The sequence below is a fragment of the Stegodyphus dumicola genome, chromosome 5 (assembly GCF_044657685.1).
Source record: "Stegodyphus dumicola isolate Sdum_Otavi_A_Nest chromosome 5, ASM4465768v1".
In the NCBI taxonomy this organism is placed as follows: Eukaryota; Metazoa; Arthropoda; class Arachnida; order Araneae; family Eresidae; genus Stegodyphus; species Stegodyphus dumicola.
This window is the reverse complement of record NC_140772.1, coordinates 16,832,199-16,852,229: the sequence shown is the minus strand read 5'-3', so window position 1 is coordinate 16,852,229 and position 20,031 is coordinate 16,832,199. Positions and strand designations below refer to the sequence as shown.

At 31.2% G+C, this 20,031-nt stretch overlaps 1 protein-coding gene across 3 annotated transcripts in view; it reads left to right on the top strand.

Moving 5' to 3' along the window:
• Positions 1–14,644, top strand: part of LOC118197065 (zinc phosphodiesterase ELAC protein 2-like) — an 86,229-nt gene extending 71,585 nt beyond the window's left edge. For all 3 annotated transcript variants that reach the window (XM_035368544.2, XM_035368543.2, XM_035368542.2), the window contains 3 exons: positions 1,450–1,528; positions 9,849–9,993; positions 14,425–14,644. In XM_035368544.2, the coding sequence (XP_035224435.1) occupies positions 1,450–1,528; positions 9,849–9,993; positions 14,425–14,565 (365 nt within the window). In that variant the 3' untranslated portion in view covers positions 14,566–14,644. The remainder of the gene's footprint in view (positions 1–1,449; positions 1,529–9,848; positions 9,994–14,424) is intronic.
• Positions 14,645–20,031: the final 5,387 nt, after the last annotated feature.

Sequence of the window (20,031 nt, the reverse complement as noted above, 5' to 3'; positions counted from 1 at the left end):
CAAAATCCGTATAATTCATCTTGTGTCTTAGTTTCAAAAGCTAGATAGGCTGGTAGCATAGATTATGTCTTTTACCATGCAACCATGCATAATTTTAATAGGAAATGGTTTCTAGTAGGATATCTTACATAGTGGCGTGAGTTCGTAGGCATTTAGTTTTCAGGTAGCCCTCATCACCAAAATTAGAGAGTGGTATGGAAAGGCTAATTGAGAATTTTTACTGGTTCTGAGATATTTTGAAAATCATATAAAAAAGCTAAGAATTCGGTTTTCAAGATTATTTTTAACTTATCACTTGTCTTTAAATCATATTAGTGGAAATACATATTTTATTTTTAATGTAAAATTTCATTCTCTGTCTCTTTTCATGTTTTGTCAAAAAATGAAATCTTGTTCCTCTATTTGTATGAACGTTACAAGTATGATATGGTATGCATGGTGAAAAGTTTATACACCCACATAGTTCACATGTGTTACATAAAAAACGGCAAGCAAGCCTTTTTTTTTTTTTTTTTCCAAGTTAAATGATTTTTATGTTTACTGTTTTTTATGTTTACTGTAAGCCACACCCTTAATTTTTACCTCTAATTTTTCTTTTAATTCTTTTTACAAAATGCAGTAAATTTCCAGTGTAATATATTTGTTGTAAATTTTAGTCTTCTGTGTGCATAAGTCGTACTCCTGATTTTCATCTGCTTTTATCTGAAAAAAAAAAGTGACACAAGAGAATATGGTAATACTTAAATTCCAAGTGAGAATCCAGCAGTTGTGTTTTATATATATATATATATATTACTGAGCCATTTTAAATAAATAACTGGTAATTCACTATTTCTAAGCATCCTCTGCTGCCTCCAGTCTAAACAGTTTTGCATTTTAAAATATATCATTTTCATAGATTTTCTTTAAAAAATTAAAGTTTTGCTGCAAGGTATTTGAAATGCTAAGTATTTTTAGAGAAAGTTTAGACAAAAAGGCCTGCAATAATTTAAAAGGTAACTCATATGTTATTCTGGAATGATAAATTAATTTTCACAAAACTTTGAGTAGATAATATTCTAATTAACATGGTTAGGACTTCTGTTTCTTCTTCAATGAAAGATTTAAAACTAAAAAAGAAATAATTCTATGTTACCAGCACGAAAGAAAAATTGTAAATTAATCCAAGCTTTGTTACAAGTAAATAAGTTTAAAAAAAAAAAGTTAAGGTTTGGGAAAGAAGAAACTAGTAATAAAGCTCAGATAATGTAAGCGAATAGTAAACTAAGCACAGTAATAGTAAATGCTGAATTTACTTACTAGGTATATATACTTAAGAATTGTAGAAGTTTTGAGTGACATATTTTTAAAAAATAATTTGTGTAAATTACTTGCATACATTTGTAACATAAAAACCATTTTGATGCAATATCTTGTATGTATTTAACAAATTTGTGAACTTTGTTTTAGGTATGGATTGTACATTACTTATACATGAAGCAACTATTGAAGATAATTTGTTATACGAAGCTAATATGAAAAAGCACAGGTAATTTTACTTTTTACTTTCTTTTTTATTGTTATTGTATGAAAAGCTGAGAAAAGAAGTTATATTAGTGTGTTTGTTATAAGCAATTAATCAATGATGTTGTTACATATGGATGGGGTCATAAGAGATTTAATGCACACAGAACTGATGATAGCTTGATGAAATTAATTTTTTTTGTAAAACAACAAAAATACTCAAATTCTGAAATTTTTCGCACAAACGTACTCATACAGGTTTTCTCAGTGCAATTAGTAGTTACCACTTCAAACTACTAAGAACATTGAACACAACACAGTGCAAAGCACATCTAAAAAAGGGAGGTTCACACAGAGATCTCTCAATACTCTGAACTCAAGCAAAACCTGATGCACTCTCCAGCCTTATATAATTTCCCCCATGCACTGAAAAATTTCCAGTACCTTCGATTTCCCAAAATTGCTGGAGGGCATACACAGTTACAGGTCCAGGTAAACTAATTTCACTGATAAAGGTGCCGAGGCTTGTTAGCCTCATTCCGAGTAGGGCACTTTGGTAGTTGTATATGAGTTTTTTTAGCTAGCATAGTTAATAGACGATTTGGGGGTAGACCCAGTGCGCAAAGCTATCGATATTAACAAAATCCTAGTGAGATGGTTGCAAGGCAATTACAGTTACACAGTAAGCAAGGAATGGGTGGCACATTCAGAAAAAATCCTGGTAAAGTGTCAAAATGTTTTGATTTTGGTTCAAATCTTATTCTTTGATTGGCTAAAACATTCATATGATATGGATTAATTTGAAATGATGGGGTATAGATTGATATGATATAAGTAATTACTATTTTTAGGACAGAAAGAGGATATACCTAATAATATTTAATATAAATTATTAAAATAAGTATTATAAATATATAAAATTAAGAATATTAGGGGCTATTGCCAATTACAATTAGAATTTTGATTTATGTATTCCCCACTTCAAAGAGAAAAAGGTTTCATGACAGAAAATAAATTTTTAGGGTAAAGCATTACAGGGTTAGGAAATGAAGATAAATATTCAGTACAATATATATATAAATGAATGACAAAAATAGAAAGAAAATGATTTTCCCCAAGAACATACATAGCCTTTGGGATTCACAATGCCCGTCATTTTGTTCATTAACTTTCTTATATTAATAATACAAAATAACACATAAAAATGTAAATGAGAAATGATACGAAAACATAGAATTGTATAATATTGTTTCAAATTTTATACATAGATAGATGATTTCCATGCAGTTATATGCAAAATTGTTTTATTTTTCTGTGTAATGTTGTAACATGAAAGCATCTAGAGAGAGAAGCTATGCCAGAAAGGTATAAATACGTCCAGTTAACATTGAATAATGGGATATCTCTGTTATTTGGCGAGATATCGCAAAACTGGCAACGGTTTCGGCAATAATTTTTGTTCGCCAAAAGTCACCAAAATTGGAGACCATTTGGCTACATTTTGGTCCAGTTCCTGTATTGTAATTTAATAAATGTAATTGATCACTATGTAAGTATATTTTAATTTTATAACAGTTATTTTTGTTTCAGTATACTTTCCTATTATTCTTGTTTCATTTTTCAACCCCCTACCAGAATGAGTTTTTCGAACTGCTTTGAATGCAAATGAGTTAGAAGTAGTATTAAAGGAAGGTTCAACTTACTTCGTGAGAGAGAGCTAGGAATCTTGAATAGTGTGTGTTTGCCCTCAGGCTAAATCTGTCTAGAAGCTGTTACATGCCTTTTGACATTCTCCAACTAGTTTAAATTAAGGGCCAACTTAATTTAAACTAGCCAGACTTTAAATTAAGTTAAACTCTGTCTAACTTAATTTAAACTCCAACTACAGCAAGCATAGTATTTAGATTTGTATTTGCTTTGGCCAAGTCTCTTTTAGTTAGTTCTTATTTCTTATTTTGAGTTAAAGCCTGAGTGGAGCTTTATTGAAAGACCCAGTGGAGTCTTTCAACAAAGGGGCCAACTGTTCATCTTATTTTGAGTGAAATAAAGGGTAGTTAACCCTTCTTGAATCTACGACTTCTGTTTGAACTCAGCAATAAGTCACTAACAAGTTCACTATGTTCCTCAACATTTGTTTTAGTACAAAAAGAGAAGGACCTCTACAGTTTTCTTGTAATATAGCATCTCATTATAGCTGTTTGTTCATTATTTAAAAAAAAAAAAAAAAAAAAAAAAAAAAAAAACAGTAATTTAGATGGACTTTAGAAACTAATAAAATTTAGTACAATAACAAAATAAACTTTAATAAAAATAAATTCTTCTACAAGCAAATCAGCTTAACTACTGGCTGATACCTATGGTATGCTTAAATACAACAGAAAATAAACACTTCCACTCCTTATACAAAGTAACTAACTTTTAGCATTGTATATAAATATATAACAGTTATTAATTATGAATTATAGTCAATCTTCAGTAATACATAGTTCAGATCTAAACATAAATTTACAAAAATTCAAATACAGTACAAAGTCCGAAATCTGGACATCCATTATAGTGAATGATCTAAAATCCGGACCTCAAAACCACTAACAGTGATTTTTCTCATAGGCTTTACGCATGTGCATTTGATCCCCCTTCCACGCATAATAAAGCATCTGGAGAGTCCTGATTCTTAATTTTGCTTCGACACTGAATAAAACACCTTGTTATTGAAGAAACAATTATTTTAGCATAAATTTGTACGATCAGCAATTTGGCTCCATTGCTGCATATCTGCTTGGCATACATCTCTAACCGAAACATTCCACATAGATACATCGTTGATCTGATGCCAACCTGGCAAATCATTATTTATTATACTTTCCTTTCATCACTGCATGTTTATCAAAACATAACAACTTGAGTAATGACTCATGTAGGAATACCTAAACAATTTTTTTATGTTAGTAATATTGGCAGTGGGGATATAGGCAAAGCATATTTTGCTTCCCTTAAATAAAGCTAAGATTAATCTAAATAAAATTCATGCTTTATTATGTAAATTAAAATAAAATAAGCTAACACTGTGGCCTTTACATTTAAAACCATTTGAGGGAAAGAAAACTAGCATAATGCTAACTCAGAGCACACACCTTTCGCCGATACCGGCGTACATATATACATACTCAGCCAACTGATCTTGACGTCATCGGCCAATCAGCAGCAACCACGTTAGCTTACCGCCGATTGACCTCTGATCAAAATTTGCGTGAGGAAAACTATAGTCAACAAACGGCTCTCTTTTCTTCATGCAAAGTCAAAAACAAAACTTACGCAGAATTACAGAAGCTCATAGTTCAGTTCTATTATACGAAAACAATCATTTTTTTTAATCACTAAAAACATCTAAGCAAAACTTCCTTAAATTAACAGCAGTCACCACTTTTGTAAATAAGTCCGCAATATTTAATTTACTGGTGATAAATTTAAGGTCGAACGCTCCATCATTTACTAGTCTTCTAATAAAGTGATATTTTATGTCTATGTGCTTAGTATGGCGATTTTCTATCGGCGATCTAGAAAAATCAATGGCAGACTTGTTATCACAAAATAGTTTACATTCTCTTAAATTAAACTTTCAAATTTCATCTTGTAAGACATTTTTCGTCAACATTAATTCCTTTGCTGCCTCCAATAAGGCGATATACTTTTACGTACACATTTTTGTTTAGCAGTTTTCCAGATTACCGGTACTTCATCTAAATATAATATAAATCCTCCCATGGACACATGGTCATCCCTATTACTTGCATAATCAGCATCTGAATAACAATATAAATTTAGATGTTTAATCCTCGATAAGTTTAACTTATATAATTTAGTACTATTGAGATAACCAAGCAATTTCAACAATGCTTCCCAATGCCTAATTCCAGGATTCTCCTGAAATTGTAATAATGTATTCACTGCATATGTAATATCAGGCCTTGTCCTGTTAGCTACAAAAACTAAACATCCTAACATATTTCTAAAGGGTAATGTATGGATTTCTGCAATTTCTGCACTTGTAGATGGGCAATCTAATTTTGTAAGAATAGTGCCTTTAGCTATGGGAAGTGAAGTTATTGGTATCTGGAAATGTTTAAATTTTCAAAAATTTCTTCAATATATTTTTGTTGATGTATAAAAACCCCATTCTCATTCTCTAAGAATTCAATTCCAAGTAACGTTTTAGTTTTGCCTAATACTTTAAGATAAAAAAACTTACTCAGCTGTGAAATTACTTTATCTATACTATATTGATCTTTACTAAAAATCATAATATCATCTACATATAACAAGAGAATTACATTTGAATTCTTATAAACACAATTACACCATTGTATTTTCTTAAAATGTAGATTTTCTAAAGTACTTTCAAATTCACAAAACCATTCACTGCCGCTTTGATGTAGACCGTAAATGGCCTTGTGTAATAAACACACTTTATTTTCCTCTTCAATAAATCCCTCTGGTTGGGTCATATATATTTTCTCATTTAGGTTTGCATATAAATATGCATTCTTTACATTTAACTGACAATTAGTCCATCTATATAAACATAACAGTATAGTGATAAATATTTTTATAATTGAAAAATTTACTACAGGACTCTAAACATCATCAAAATCTTCACCTCTTTTCTGCCTGAATCCCTGTGCTACTAAATGTGCTTTGTATCTAACCACTTCATTCTTTTTATTTTTTTTTTTTAGCTTATAGACCCATTTTTTTCCTAGCATAGTTTTATTTTCTGGCTTTTCGACTAATTCCCAAACCTTTCTTTTCTTCATTGTGTCAATTTCTTCTTTCATTGCCTTATTCCATTCTTCGGCATTTACTGATTTTCGTGCTTTCTTTCCTGCTAAAATTTTGTGGGATAACAATGTCTACGGAATTTGCCTCTTCAGACACGGAGCTAGTCTCCTGTTCTACAAAATTAACTTTCCCTGAGGATTTGTTTTTTCCACTAAAATCAAACTATCTTTTTCAAATTTAATGTTTCTTGCCTCACAATACTTTTCAATATCATTATAGGATCTAAACCGGGTGTCTGTTCCCTTTACATAATAATATATGTCTGTTTGTGTTCCATCTGGTCTTTAACTGCTTTTCTTTGCCAGTTTAAGTTTGATATTTCTTTCGAGGTAGATTTGTCATCTGACAACTTTATTTCTTCTCTAGAAGTTTCCTGTTCTTCCTCTGATTCTGCTAATAGCTCAGATTCCTCTAGTTTTTTAAACTTAGATTTTTGATTTCTGGTCCAGGGTGCCATTTGCTGCATTCAGTTTTTCATCAAACTTCACATTACAGGTTTCTATTAATCTGCGTTCTTCTGGTAGTCATATCCTATAACCCCTAGTTTCCTTCGCATATCCTACCATGATTCCTTCTTTACATCTCATTTGTAATTTATTTCTAATCTGTTTTTGGCACGCCAACATAGGCTTTACAACCAAATATTTTAAAATAAACAACACTGGGTTTTCTATTCAGGAACATTTCATAAGGGGCTCGGTTGCTTTTATGACCTACTCTGTTCCACGTATGTACAAAACAGCCAAAAGCTTCTGCCCACCATTCTTTTCCCATTTTACCATCATTAAGCATAGCTTTAAATGCGTCTAATGCCGTTCGGTTAAAACGTTCACACACGCCGTTCTCTTCTGGGGTGTACGTGTTTGTGTGTTCAACATTAATTCCATTTTCGGCTAAGTACACTTCTAACTGCCTGTTACAGAATTCCCCACCTTTATCGGTGTGTATACTTATTAATTTTCTATTCGTCAGTCTTTCCATTTACCTATAATAATTCTTAAAGTTGTGGAACGATTCATTTTTATTTTTCATACAATACACTGTTACTAATCTACTATAGTCATCCACAATAGCGAGGAAAAGTTTACTCCCACCCTTAGATGGAACTGGGAGTGGGCTACAAACGTCTAAGTAAACCATCTACAATGGTTTATCCAGTCTCTTTGGAACAGTTTTAAAAGTTATTCTTCTAGATTTAGCAATAATACACGGTTCACACTTCTCCATTGGTTTTTCAATTACTGCTAACCCTTTCACGCTTTGATTCTTACTAGTATTCTTAATATAATCAAAATTTACATGGCAAAATCTACGATGCCATAGCATCGCATCGTCTACTTTATTCAACTTTTCAATTTCTGTACCATAACCAGCTTTCTTTTTTATTTAACTTTCCAATTTCTGTACCATAACCAGCTTTCTTTTTATCTGTTGCATATCTAAATGGTTTTACGTGATAAAATCCGTCATATCGTTTAGCGTAGCATAGATTTATCCCAATTATTAAAGTATATCCACATCTTCCCTTTTGAAATCATAAAATGAGCACCTGCCTTTTCTAACCTTGCTTCCAATAGTAAATTTCTCCTTAGATTTGAATTATATAACACATTATCTAACTCAATCCAGTTTATTCGATTGCAACGTTTACTGCAAATTTTACGGTAATCTTTCCTAGTACTTCACTTTCATAATTTCCTAAAGACATACGTATATCATTTATTTCTTCAAAATTTATCATTAAATTTCTATTATTACCGATAAGAATTCGTTCCAAAAGGTTCTCTGTCCGTCAATGGCATGTTGCCAGATGTAGCCAAATGGGCAATTTCTCGCCAAATATGGCTTCTGGCAACCCTAAACCTGCTTTATGGGAAAGCTATCTTACCACATGGTGGACGTTTCATAACAATATATATATGCATAATTTATAATATTATTAATATGCATGTCTTAGCATGTGCATGTGTGTGTGTGTGCATGCAAGATTTAAAAAAATATATGTGGAATAAAATACTAGCTTTAATTTACTGCAATAGTCCTCTAACCCCTTTTGTAATTTGGTTATTAAGGCTTTCCATCCTAAAAAGATTATATTTCTTACCTGAAACTCATATGATCAACCATAAAGTTAAATTGGTCTTATCCAGACATTTAGGATATTATCCATTTGCAAATATCACTTAGACAAATTGCAGTCAATATATACTGATCGTTCTGCCCATACAGGCCCAATAGATTGCCGTACAGTGTAAAAAAAATCATCACTGTATCACGCATCACCATTAAATTTTACATTACTGTAAACAACTCATGGCATTGATTTTAGTGATGTTATGTTCTTAGTATGTTATAATTATATGGATCTACTTAAGCATGAAAATCCAAAATGTAGAAGTTTCAACAAATTATTATTGTGCTAGTTCATTTTCTGAAAAATCCAGGAACTTGGTTAAAATGTTTCTATTTATTTTATGCAGTTCTGTTTCACAATCCTCTTCAGCCCTTTTTGGCCTCAGTCTGACAGGTAGCATGGACAAGCAGGTTGTGATTACACAATCATAGCTCCTGCATGTTTCCACATCTCACTCACATTATTTGTAAATAAACAGAATGCATGGTATTGCAGAAATTTTGCATATACATTTTCCATAGTAGTAACACCCAATCATTTCACCATATTCATTAGCCAAATTTGCCTCTAGTTTTGAATTTTGCACTCTGCAATGATTGTTGCATACTTGTTTGTCTTCTTTTATATCACAGCTAAGAGAATGATATCAGTCATGGAATCCACAGTAGTGTTGTTATTACTTAACCTTCTGATTTGAATAAGAGTCTAAATGAAGTCTACAAATTTCATCATGGCCAAGATGATAAGACTTGTTGTTGGAACAAAAAGGAAGTGTGCGCTTGTTGATAATTAGTACTTTGGTCACTTGGCATGCAAGACCACAACTTTGCCAAGTTTCATCCCAGTTTTTTGTTGGAATATTTCTGAGGGGCAGGATTGATTATCTAAGGGGATTTTCAATCCAATGGATTTTTAACTGTCTATTCTGCAAAAATATAGTACATTTATAAACATCCATAATTATAATTCAAACCAGTGCCCAGTGAAAGGGCAGCTGCTCCATTAACCACTGTATGTAACAAAGTGCAACCTGGGATACTTTTGATTATAAATATATATATATATATATATATATATATATATATATATGCTTGTATGAAGAAATACATGGTGAACACTTATTTAAATATTTTATGTATCAATAAAATGGGAAACTTAGTAGTACAAGTTTATATTGAATTGGTATAACTTTTCATTTTGAAATGGATAAAAATTTTAACCTACTACTGCATGTAATCACATGAAGCAACTTATTTTCTGAATGTTTAATATTTTACTTATATACTTAAAATCACATCTTTGCTTTTGATTTGCATTTGTTATTTGCTTTAAAAACTGAGTGCCTTTTTTTAAAATTTTATTTTATTTTTAGCACTCCACAGCAAGTAATAGATGTTTCTGAAAAGATGAATGCACAATACACTATTATGACTCATTTCAGCAAACGTTACTTAGCTGTTCCCATCTTGCAAGAGTATGACAAGAGACATGTGGGTTATGCATTTGATTTTATGAAGGTATTTCATTTATGTTTATATTTCTGTTTTAGTTTTTGAAATTTTATTTTATAATCAGTACTCTGATTAAATGTCATGAATTAGTTTGACTAGATAGTGTTACCACTGGATACTAGTTTTCAGAAGCTAAAGCATTTGAAGTGTAATGAAAAGAGTATTAATTCCAATCTTTTAATCAAACCTGAATTTTAACAGTAGGAAAATTTCAATGTATTAAATTCCATAATTAACTATATGTGTCTAAACAGTTTTGTCTCACATGTCTAGTATATTTAAAATAAATGTATGAATACTATTTTACTGTATCTCTTACCATAAAATTGCTTGAACAAATACATCCATTTTTTATTTTCATTTTTAATAAGTCTATATTACAGAGACATTATCTTTTGTACTGTAAAATAATGGACTCAATGCAAATCATGCAGGAACTTAATAACAGTGATTGGATCTTCTGAGGCTATTCTGCAAAATGTTCCACATGGCATTATTCTTCTCTCAAGTGATGAAGCTCACTTTCATTTGTCAGAGTATGTGGACAAACAGAACTTTAGTTGCTGGGCTCTGAACAATCCAAGAAAAATCCATGAATGACTCTCCATAGTGAATGAGTTACTGTTTGTTGTGCTATTGCAGGTTTTGGGGTTACAGGCCTGTACTTGTTATAGGAGAACAGCAAGGCAGTTACAATAACCTCTGCCCATTGTGTGAATGTGTTACATAACTTGTTGCAGCAGAAACTGTATGAACATAGGAATTTGGTTCTGTGATTCCAACAAGATGGTGCCACAGCTCACACAGCCAGAATATTGGACGGGCTTGCTGAAAGAAATGTGTTTGAAGCATCTGGTCTGACTATGAGGTGATATTTCATGGTCAGCACGTTCTTCAGATCTATCGCCTTGTAACTATTTTGTCTGAGGGCATCTGAAGTCAAAAACTAGAATAATAAGCCATATACAACCGAGGAAATGAAAGCTGCTATCTGCAAAAAAATTGTGGCAGTACTGCAAAAAATGATTAGAGGGTAATGACAAACTTTTGAGTGAGACTTCAGAAGTGATAGGCAGTGATGGACGATACCATTTTCAAAATGAGGTGAAGGTGAATATAAGGTATAGAATTTTGCAGGTGAAGGTGGAAGGGTTTTGCAGATATAAATTCTAACTCTTTAAGTGTCTCCTATAGAAGGGGGAAAGGATTTCCATTTAGTAAGACATTATAATGCTTAAATGAATAAAATACAGTAAGTTTTATGCTTTCAAATCTAAATTTTGCAGATATAGGCATAATTAATGTATTCATTAGACAAACTGAAAAATAAATAATGGGAACTAAATCATTAATCTTGTAAATTTTCTCAAGTGTTAACTTTTCATCAGTAATATGCATAAAAAAGGATTTATCTCTTTAAAGTAACTCTTCAACTCTGTTAGTTTTTAAAAAGAATTTAATTCATTCTTTAATACTTTCACAAATGTTATACACAAAGGTATGGAATTTTCCGCATTTAACTTATTAGAACAGCCACCCAGACAGTATAGTGGTTAGTGGAACCAACTGCGATACCAAAGGACCTGTGTTGGAATCCCAGAAAAGGCATGGTTGTAAATGTTTATCCCTTTATAGGAGGCAAAGGTGGCTCACCTATTAGGTGCCTCCATAATAAAGTGACCTCCACTTCTGGCCTTAGTAGTGGCCAGGCCAAAGTCAGCGGAGAGCCTGTCATCTGGGAAGAGCAGGAACTTATAAGAACATGATATATATTTTGCCAGTTAGAAGGAAAGTTTAATCCCAAGGGGACGTAAAAAAAGAATTTAGAATATCCTGGTGGTAGTTTACATCCAATTGCTTTTCATTCTAGAAAATTAAGGCCTTACAAACAAAATTACACAATTACTGAGCTGGAATGTTTATCTATCATTAATGCAATTGATAAATTTTATTATTATTTACATGGTAAACATTTTACAGTGCATACTGATCATGCTGCTTTAGTTTGGCTTAAAAATATGAATATCCTCCAGGTCGTTTATTTAGATGGTCTTTAAAATTATCTATGTATGATTTTGATATAAAGTATAACAAAAGATCCACTAATGTTGAAGCTGACATACTTTCTAGAAATCCTATTTGTCAGCATTTAGGATTGCAAGTTAGTTTATTATTATTAGAAGAAATAAAGGAATATCAAAATTTAGACAATGTTTGTAATCCTAAATATAAGAAAATGAATGATGTGTTAACTATTAAAAAACAAGGACTGTATAAAATTGTAATTCCCATGTCTCTTCTTACTAAATTACTTGAAAAAGCACATCTACAATTTGGTCATATTGGCGTGTCCTCTATGCTAAATTTATTATTTTCTCAGTATTATTGGCCAGGAATTGTTCACGATGTTAGAAATTATTGCAAGCATTGTGAAGTATGTCAGTTAAATAAGAAAAGTAAACAAAAGAAGTTTGGTTTAATGCAAAATTTACCACCAGTTAGTGAGCCTTTTGAAATATTATCTATTGATACTGTTGGTGGTTTAAATTATTATAATTCTACTAAAAAGTATATTCACATAATTATTGATCCTGCAACCAGGTATATTTGGACTTTTGCTTCTAAAAGTGTAACTACTGGTGCTTATATAAATTGCTTAAGACAAATTTTTCAAATTGAGGTACCAAAGAATATTTTAAGTGATAGGAATGCTGCTTTTACATCTTCAAAATTTAAGCAATTTTTAAGGAATCATAATGTAAAACAATTATTAACTACTGCAAATAGACCCCAAACTAACGGTTAAATTAAGCATGTTAATCAAACGATTACAACTAGATTAAAATGTAAACAAAATTCTTTTCAAGGTAATATTGCATGGACAAAATTATTATCCCAAGTAACTGAAGAATATAATAACACCCCTTATTCTGTAACAAAATTCCCACCATCATACGTAATGTATGGAAAATTACCTTATCATTCCTCAATTCAAAATCAAGAATTATATCCACCAATAGAAGAAGCTAGAAAAATAGCTCAAAAAAGATCTGATGATTATCATAATGTAAATAAATAAAGATATACTCATTTTAAACCTAGTAATTTTAAAATAGGTGATTTAGTAATGTATGAAGAATTTCAATATCCTAATACACATTCTAAAAAAGACTTTAACTTGATTATACAAGTTATTTGTCTTAAATTTAAATTTTCTATTTTTTATAAAAACACTTTGATACAATGTACAATGCCAAAAACCAGTTACCTTTTACTAGGCAATGGAGGTTTTTTGATATTTTGTACCTAGCACCACCCAACCATCAGCAAGCTCTTAACGCTGATCTGTTGGTGAGGACATGCCAAAATTTTGATTCAAAGTGTTAATATATTATTTTATTATATCGTTATTTATATTGAATTGTATCATAATGTTTTGTATTGAATTTTTAAACTATTTTCAAATGTGTCAATGTATTGTTAATTATCTATGATGAGAAGAATGAATGCACATAATACATTATTTACAAATTGTATAAATTGTCTATTTTATAAGTTTTATATGAAAAGGAAATTTTAAATATCTTCTATTCAAAAATTATTATTGAAACATATTTATTGGGAAAAGTGCATAATATTTGTGAACTTATTAGTCCACAAGATGAAAATGAACTGACTTACTCTCCTCAAGAGACTTTAAAAAAGTATTTCATTCTATTTCAACTATTTTTATGACAGGACTGTTCAATGGATATTTTAAGAAAAATTGAGGACTTTTATGCTTATAACTTATTTATTTATAATTATTCCATATAAAATTTAGTTATATGTTTATTTATAAATCATTGTAAATTTGTATACTTCAAAAACTTTACACTTATATGAGAAAAGATCGTGATTTATGATAAGACATTGTTAAAGCTTGTAAGCTATGTCCTGGATGTTTCTTCATGTCTTTCCTCATACTTCATGCTTCACTAGTCTACTAATGCTTTGCTCACCCGGCCTCTTGTTTTTGAGGGGAGGGAGATGTAAAATATAAAAAATATGATTGCTTTGCTCTTTGCGAACCAGCAACCTTTAATTAATTTTCTGCAATTTAGGATCTTCCCTATAGACCAGCACCTTCTAGAATTTGCTAGCCTATTACGTAACCGCTACTATAAATACTGAGTATGCGTCATTTTTCAGTCAGATTGCTTCCTAATCTCACTGCTACAGGGGGAAAGAAGAACTCATATTTATCTTAAAAAATTATAGTAAATTTGCTTTCTCAAAGAAGTGTGCAGAATAGGATTTCTTTATTAATGTTGTATTGCAATCAATCAAAAAAGGTATTATGATTAAGTCTTGCAATTATACTGTTCACCACTGTTTCTGTATTTGCATCAGTGAAGTCATATTTTTATTTTAAATTAATAAAATCTTTGAATCTAGGTTCACCTACATGACCTCCCTCTGCTACCACTGTTTGTACCAGCAATGAAAAGTCTGTTTCAAGAGCAGCTTCATAGTCATCTGGTAAAATCAACTCCTATTGCAACTTTTGAAAATGCTTTGTTTAAATCTAGAACTTGAATATTCTTTAAAGCTATTTTGTAAATATTATTTTGTATATAAATTTTTTGAAAAAAAATTAAAAATAAATAGAAATGAATGTGTTCTGATCATTTCACATCAAAATATAATTGCCACATTCGTATGTACTTTTAAAATGTGCTTCACCCTTAAATTGTAAAATTCAGTAAAATTTGACATTGATTTTATGGTTTTTCTTGACAATGTTGTGGTTTCACTACTCACATATGTGAATTCTTTTAATATAGTGACATTGTGTTTAATCAGATCGCCTAGAACTAATTAATATGTAGCTAATATCATAATTTTAAAAAATTTGAAGCTTGCACTTTATTAGATATTCATTATTTTTGTCTTTTGGGTTGTTTTCATAAATGTATATACTTTTTTTTAATTTTCTTTTTCCTCCCATGCAAATTTTAGATTAATTTGATTTATTAAGTATTTAATAAAACAAATAAATGTTTAATAAATAATTATGTGTAGCATGGTGACCAGACAAAAGCCCACTGGACGAAAACGCACGCGACAAAAGCACACAAAAAACACTCCACTGGGATAATTGCCCATGCGACTAATACCCACACCGATGAAAGTGCACATTGATAAAAGCCCACATAGGTATAAGCCCACGTTGATAAAAGCCCACACTGACAAAAACCCACACCGATATATAAGCTATGTTAAAATGAATATTTTTCCCCTTTTTTCTTCAGCTGCACAAAATAGATTCATGAATAAAGATAAAATAAAAATTAAATTAAATGAATAACAAATAATTGAACAATAAATTTAAGTAGATGAACACATTTCATTTTGGGCTCCGGCTGAATTAAGAGAGTCAATCAAAATAATGAATTATAAACATATACATTTATGTGTAATTTTGTTATTATATTTACACGACAAATGGAAGTGCTTTCGTATAAGTCTGACAAAGAGAGGTGAAAGGGAATACTGGCCACACTGCTTTTTTTAATTCTACAAAATTGCAAGGAGTAAAAAATGTATGTAAATTTTCCTCATATACAGAGAATAATTTATGACTAATTTAACACTGCAGTAAATTTTGCACATAATGAATTTAATATGGAGAATTAAAGGAAAGATAAAAGTACCGTATTCTATTATGATTAAAAAAAAAAATTTGTGTGCGCTATCACAAATACTGTTTTCATCGTGAATTAAAAGCACAGTTTCAAATAATCTAGTTAAATTTTGACAACTTGGATTTTACATAAATTAATTTTATTCCTACTTAATTTCATTTTTAATCATAATGATTATTGTTCGTAAAATTTTTCAGATAAATCAGGTTATTAAATTTTTCAGCTTTAAAATTTTCAAACTCTAATAAAATGCTAGATATGTATTACTTTAGAGTGAGATGATTCTACTATTTAAATTTGTAGATATGTTGACTTCTAAGAGTTTTTTCATCCCCCCCCCAAAAAAAATAAATAAATAAATAAAATGAAAATTAAAAACACTATTCAAAATTGCTGTAGTTGAAAAATTAAGAGGTTACACTCGGAATTCATTTTCTGACAGGGTGTCAGATGACAGTTTAAATTTATTCAGAAATCTGAAAGAGAATATTTCTAGAAAATAGCCAAATTATAATTGTTACATTCAAAAAAGCTTCATTGAGAAATATGTTTAAACTTTGATAATAAGCTCAGTCTAAAGTAAAGAATAAAATATCTCTTAGCGAAGTTTTCATTGTGCTTAACTGTAGTAATATTACCAAACTAAAAAGGAACTAAAGGAAAAATTAAAAAGGAAGAAAATAAAATTCAAGTGTTTTTTAATTAAAAAGTTAATGATGAAACGTAATTATAACGTATTATTTTTCATTTTCAGATACACATACCAAAGTTAAATAAGTAAATAAATAATAAAATGCAGTAACGTTATAGCTACTCACTAAATCAGAGAGTAGAAAGTTTGCTTTTAACCTAATAAATTAAACAAATAAAGTAGTAATAAAATATACAAATAGACATATTTGAGACATTAAAATTCAGATCTGAATACTCCATTTATTATAATTAAAATTATAAATGCACAATTTACTAATAAAAAAGCATAAGCCCCTTTTGATTATGTGCGCGTTTATCAGTGTGAGCATTTATCGGTGTGTGCTTTTATAAGCGTGGGCTTATATCTATGTGGTCTTTTATCAATGTGCGCTTTCATCGCTGTGGGCAATTATCATAGTGGGCTTTTGTCGCGTGCGCTTTCGTCCAGTGGGCTTTTGTCTGGGAACCGTGTAGCATATATGGGAACTGATTTTGGACTGTTTTACAGTATATAAATCCTGTTTTCAAGCATGTTTTTTCAGATTGTATTTGTTTATCCAGCCAAAGATCTGGTTGGATCTGTATCTATGCCAAATCTGTAGGTTTTTCATCATGTCTCCCAGACAGTCATCAGTCTTCTTATTTCTAATTTTTTGCCTTTTTGTATAAAAACTATTAAGGAAAAGGTTTATCAGCAATAAATGAAACTTAAAAGCATGTAAATTCTATTTCTCTACCTCTAATGATTTTTGGCATAATTTTTCTTATTAAATTTTATTTGATCTGAAACGTCGTAATTTACTGTTGGCATTTGTATAACATTTAATAAAGGTTCAGTCAATGTTTAATAAGTTAATATTTATATTTTATTTATTTCACATCAATAATTGGTACCTTTCTACATTTAGCATTTATAGTATGAGCATTAATTATTTTTTTCATTGTATTTAAAAGTACTTTATTAAATATAAGTTTTTCTTCTCCTTTCAAGATTCATCAGTATAAAAGTGTAAGAAATTGCAGAATGAAATCAGAGAAGGATCAAAAAAAGTTTTAATATTTACCGTATAATCTGGCGTATAACGCGCATACTTAATGTCAAACATTTTTTTTAGTTTTTAGATATATTCACCATATAATGCACACCCTTTCCTTTAAGAGGAAACTTGAAAGATACATGTGTGACGCTCTTATCTTTGGAAGTCATTCATTCGAAAATTTTTCCGAGGTTTTCGAACAATAGTACGTAGCGTATTCGGAAACTAAGTACCGTTTCATTCTAGCACCGTCGAAGCGCTGTGGTAGGCGTCCCGCACATGCGCACTAGTCTCTCTTGTTCACTGACTTTCAATTGTCGCCATTTTGGTTGCTCTATGTTTTCAGTTTGCTGTGCACATTCAAAATGTTTAAGACAATTAGTTCTCCCTCTGACTGTGAGATTCGTGCCGTGATTAAATTTTTTAACGCGAGGAATGTTAAACTGGCCGAAATTCATCGTCAAGTGACAGAAGTTTACGGTGAATATGCGATAAGTGATGGAATGGTGAGAAAGTGGGTAAGAATGTTTAATGCAGGTCGAACAAATGTCCACGCCGAGGCTCGGAGTGGTCGGCCTTCTGTTGTCACCGATGATTTGGTAAGGAAAGTTGATGAAGCAATTCATGAGAACACACGCTTCACAATGACAACTCTTTCAGAGGCATTTCCACAAATTTCCCGTACTGTTTTGTTCGATATTGTGTCTGACCGCTTGAATTATCGCAAACTGTGTTCCCGATGGGTTCCAAAAATGCTCATTGATGTTCACAAAACAAAGCGACTTGGTAGTGCCCTGACATTTCTCACGCGGTACAGTGATGAGGGAGAAAACTTTTTAAACCAAATTGTGACAGGTGATGAAACTTGGGTGTGTCATTTCACGCCAGAATCAAAACAACAATCGATGGAGTGGAGACACACTCATTCTCCGAAAAAACAAAAGTTCAAAGTGACAATGTCATCACAAAAAATCATGTGCACTGTCTTCTGGGATAGGAAAGGTGTTTTGCTTACTGAATTTCTTCCCAGAGGTGAAACCATTAATGCAGCACGATATTGTGAGACTTTAACAAAGCTAAGGCGTGCCATTCAAAACAAACGAAGAGGAATGCTCAGTAAAGGAATTGTGTTGCTCCATGACAATGCTCAGCCCCATACTGCTGGTGTCACTCAATCGTTAATTCGACAATTTCATTGGGAGCAGTTCGATCAACCGCCGTACAGCCCGGACTCGGCGCCGTACGACTATCACTTGTTCCTGCACATGAAGCGCGAGCTTGGTGGCAAGCGCTTTGGATCTGACGATGACACGAAAAATGCTGTGGAGTCGTGGTTATTGAAACTGGCGGAAAGTTTCTTTGACGATGGTATACAAAAACTGGTCACCTGCTATGACAAGTGTTTGATCATTGGCGGAAACAATTTTGTAAAATTGTTTAAGACAATTGTTTTAATTGTTTGTTGAAAAATAGTTTAAGACATGTATTTTCATGTAAAAATAAAATTGGATTCGAAAAAAATTGTTTTACTATTTTTTTTTTTTTTTTATTATTATTATTATTATTTTATTCATTTGTTTTTTTTTTTTATCAAAACGGTACTTAGTTTCCGAATACGCCTCGTATATTGAATTGACAAGCGATAAAAAGAGTAAATAACATTTGTGTAGGGAAAATGCTTGAAGGAGTAAAAAATTCTGCGAAGAGAGTGCGTTGTATTCAATGCATGTGGTACAAGATTGTTATTATAGGTTTTAGAGAAAAAGCGGACATTATTTGAGGTAATGAATGAATTCTCGGAATTAGGAGTTAAAACGATAACAAACAATACACTATAGTTTTTAATACATTATAAGCCCTTCAACCTTGAACTATTAATTCGGCCACCGAACCATAATAATCAACTAATAAGTGACATAAAAAATATTATGGACTTTTATTTGATTCAACTCTTAATAACGCTCATTGAGAACAAATGTTGCAAGTCTTAGGTATACAGCTATTGATTTTCTCAGAAAAGATTTGTTCAAAAACATGCTAAAACGCTGCGTCAAATGAAAGTAAAATTTTAGAAAAATTAAATTCCAATCAGATTTCATTAACAAACTATAGATTATAATGTTCTAATAATGCTGCCCTGATGTCAGGTCACATATCTGGCGTTCAATAAGGAATTATTGGCGGGGGAGAATGAAGCATTATTTGTAAACTATGATAGCCAGTCACTAAATATAGTAGGAATTACTGGAGCTAAGCAAAATGCAGTCGTTGTAGCATCTTTGGGAATAACTGAGAGCATATATCTATTTTTCTCATATTCAGTAGTATGATGGGAATTACAACATGTTTTGAAGAAAACTGTTAAACAAGATGGAGCAGAACACAAGTATTAGTGTTATGGCTGGAATAACTAGTAGAACAATAAGAACAATTAGCAAAGGACAGTTCTACTAGAAATGAAGCTACAATTTTACTGCAAATGCACTGAATTTCATAACTTAGGTCCATTTCTGGCATGAACTCTTTAGAACTGAACGTGTGCAGCTCAGATTAAAAGATCCTAAAATGAATTGTAGAAAAGCATAGCATGATCTTGAATCATTAATGAATGAACTTGCAGAAATTCG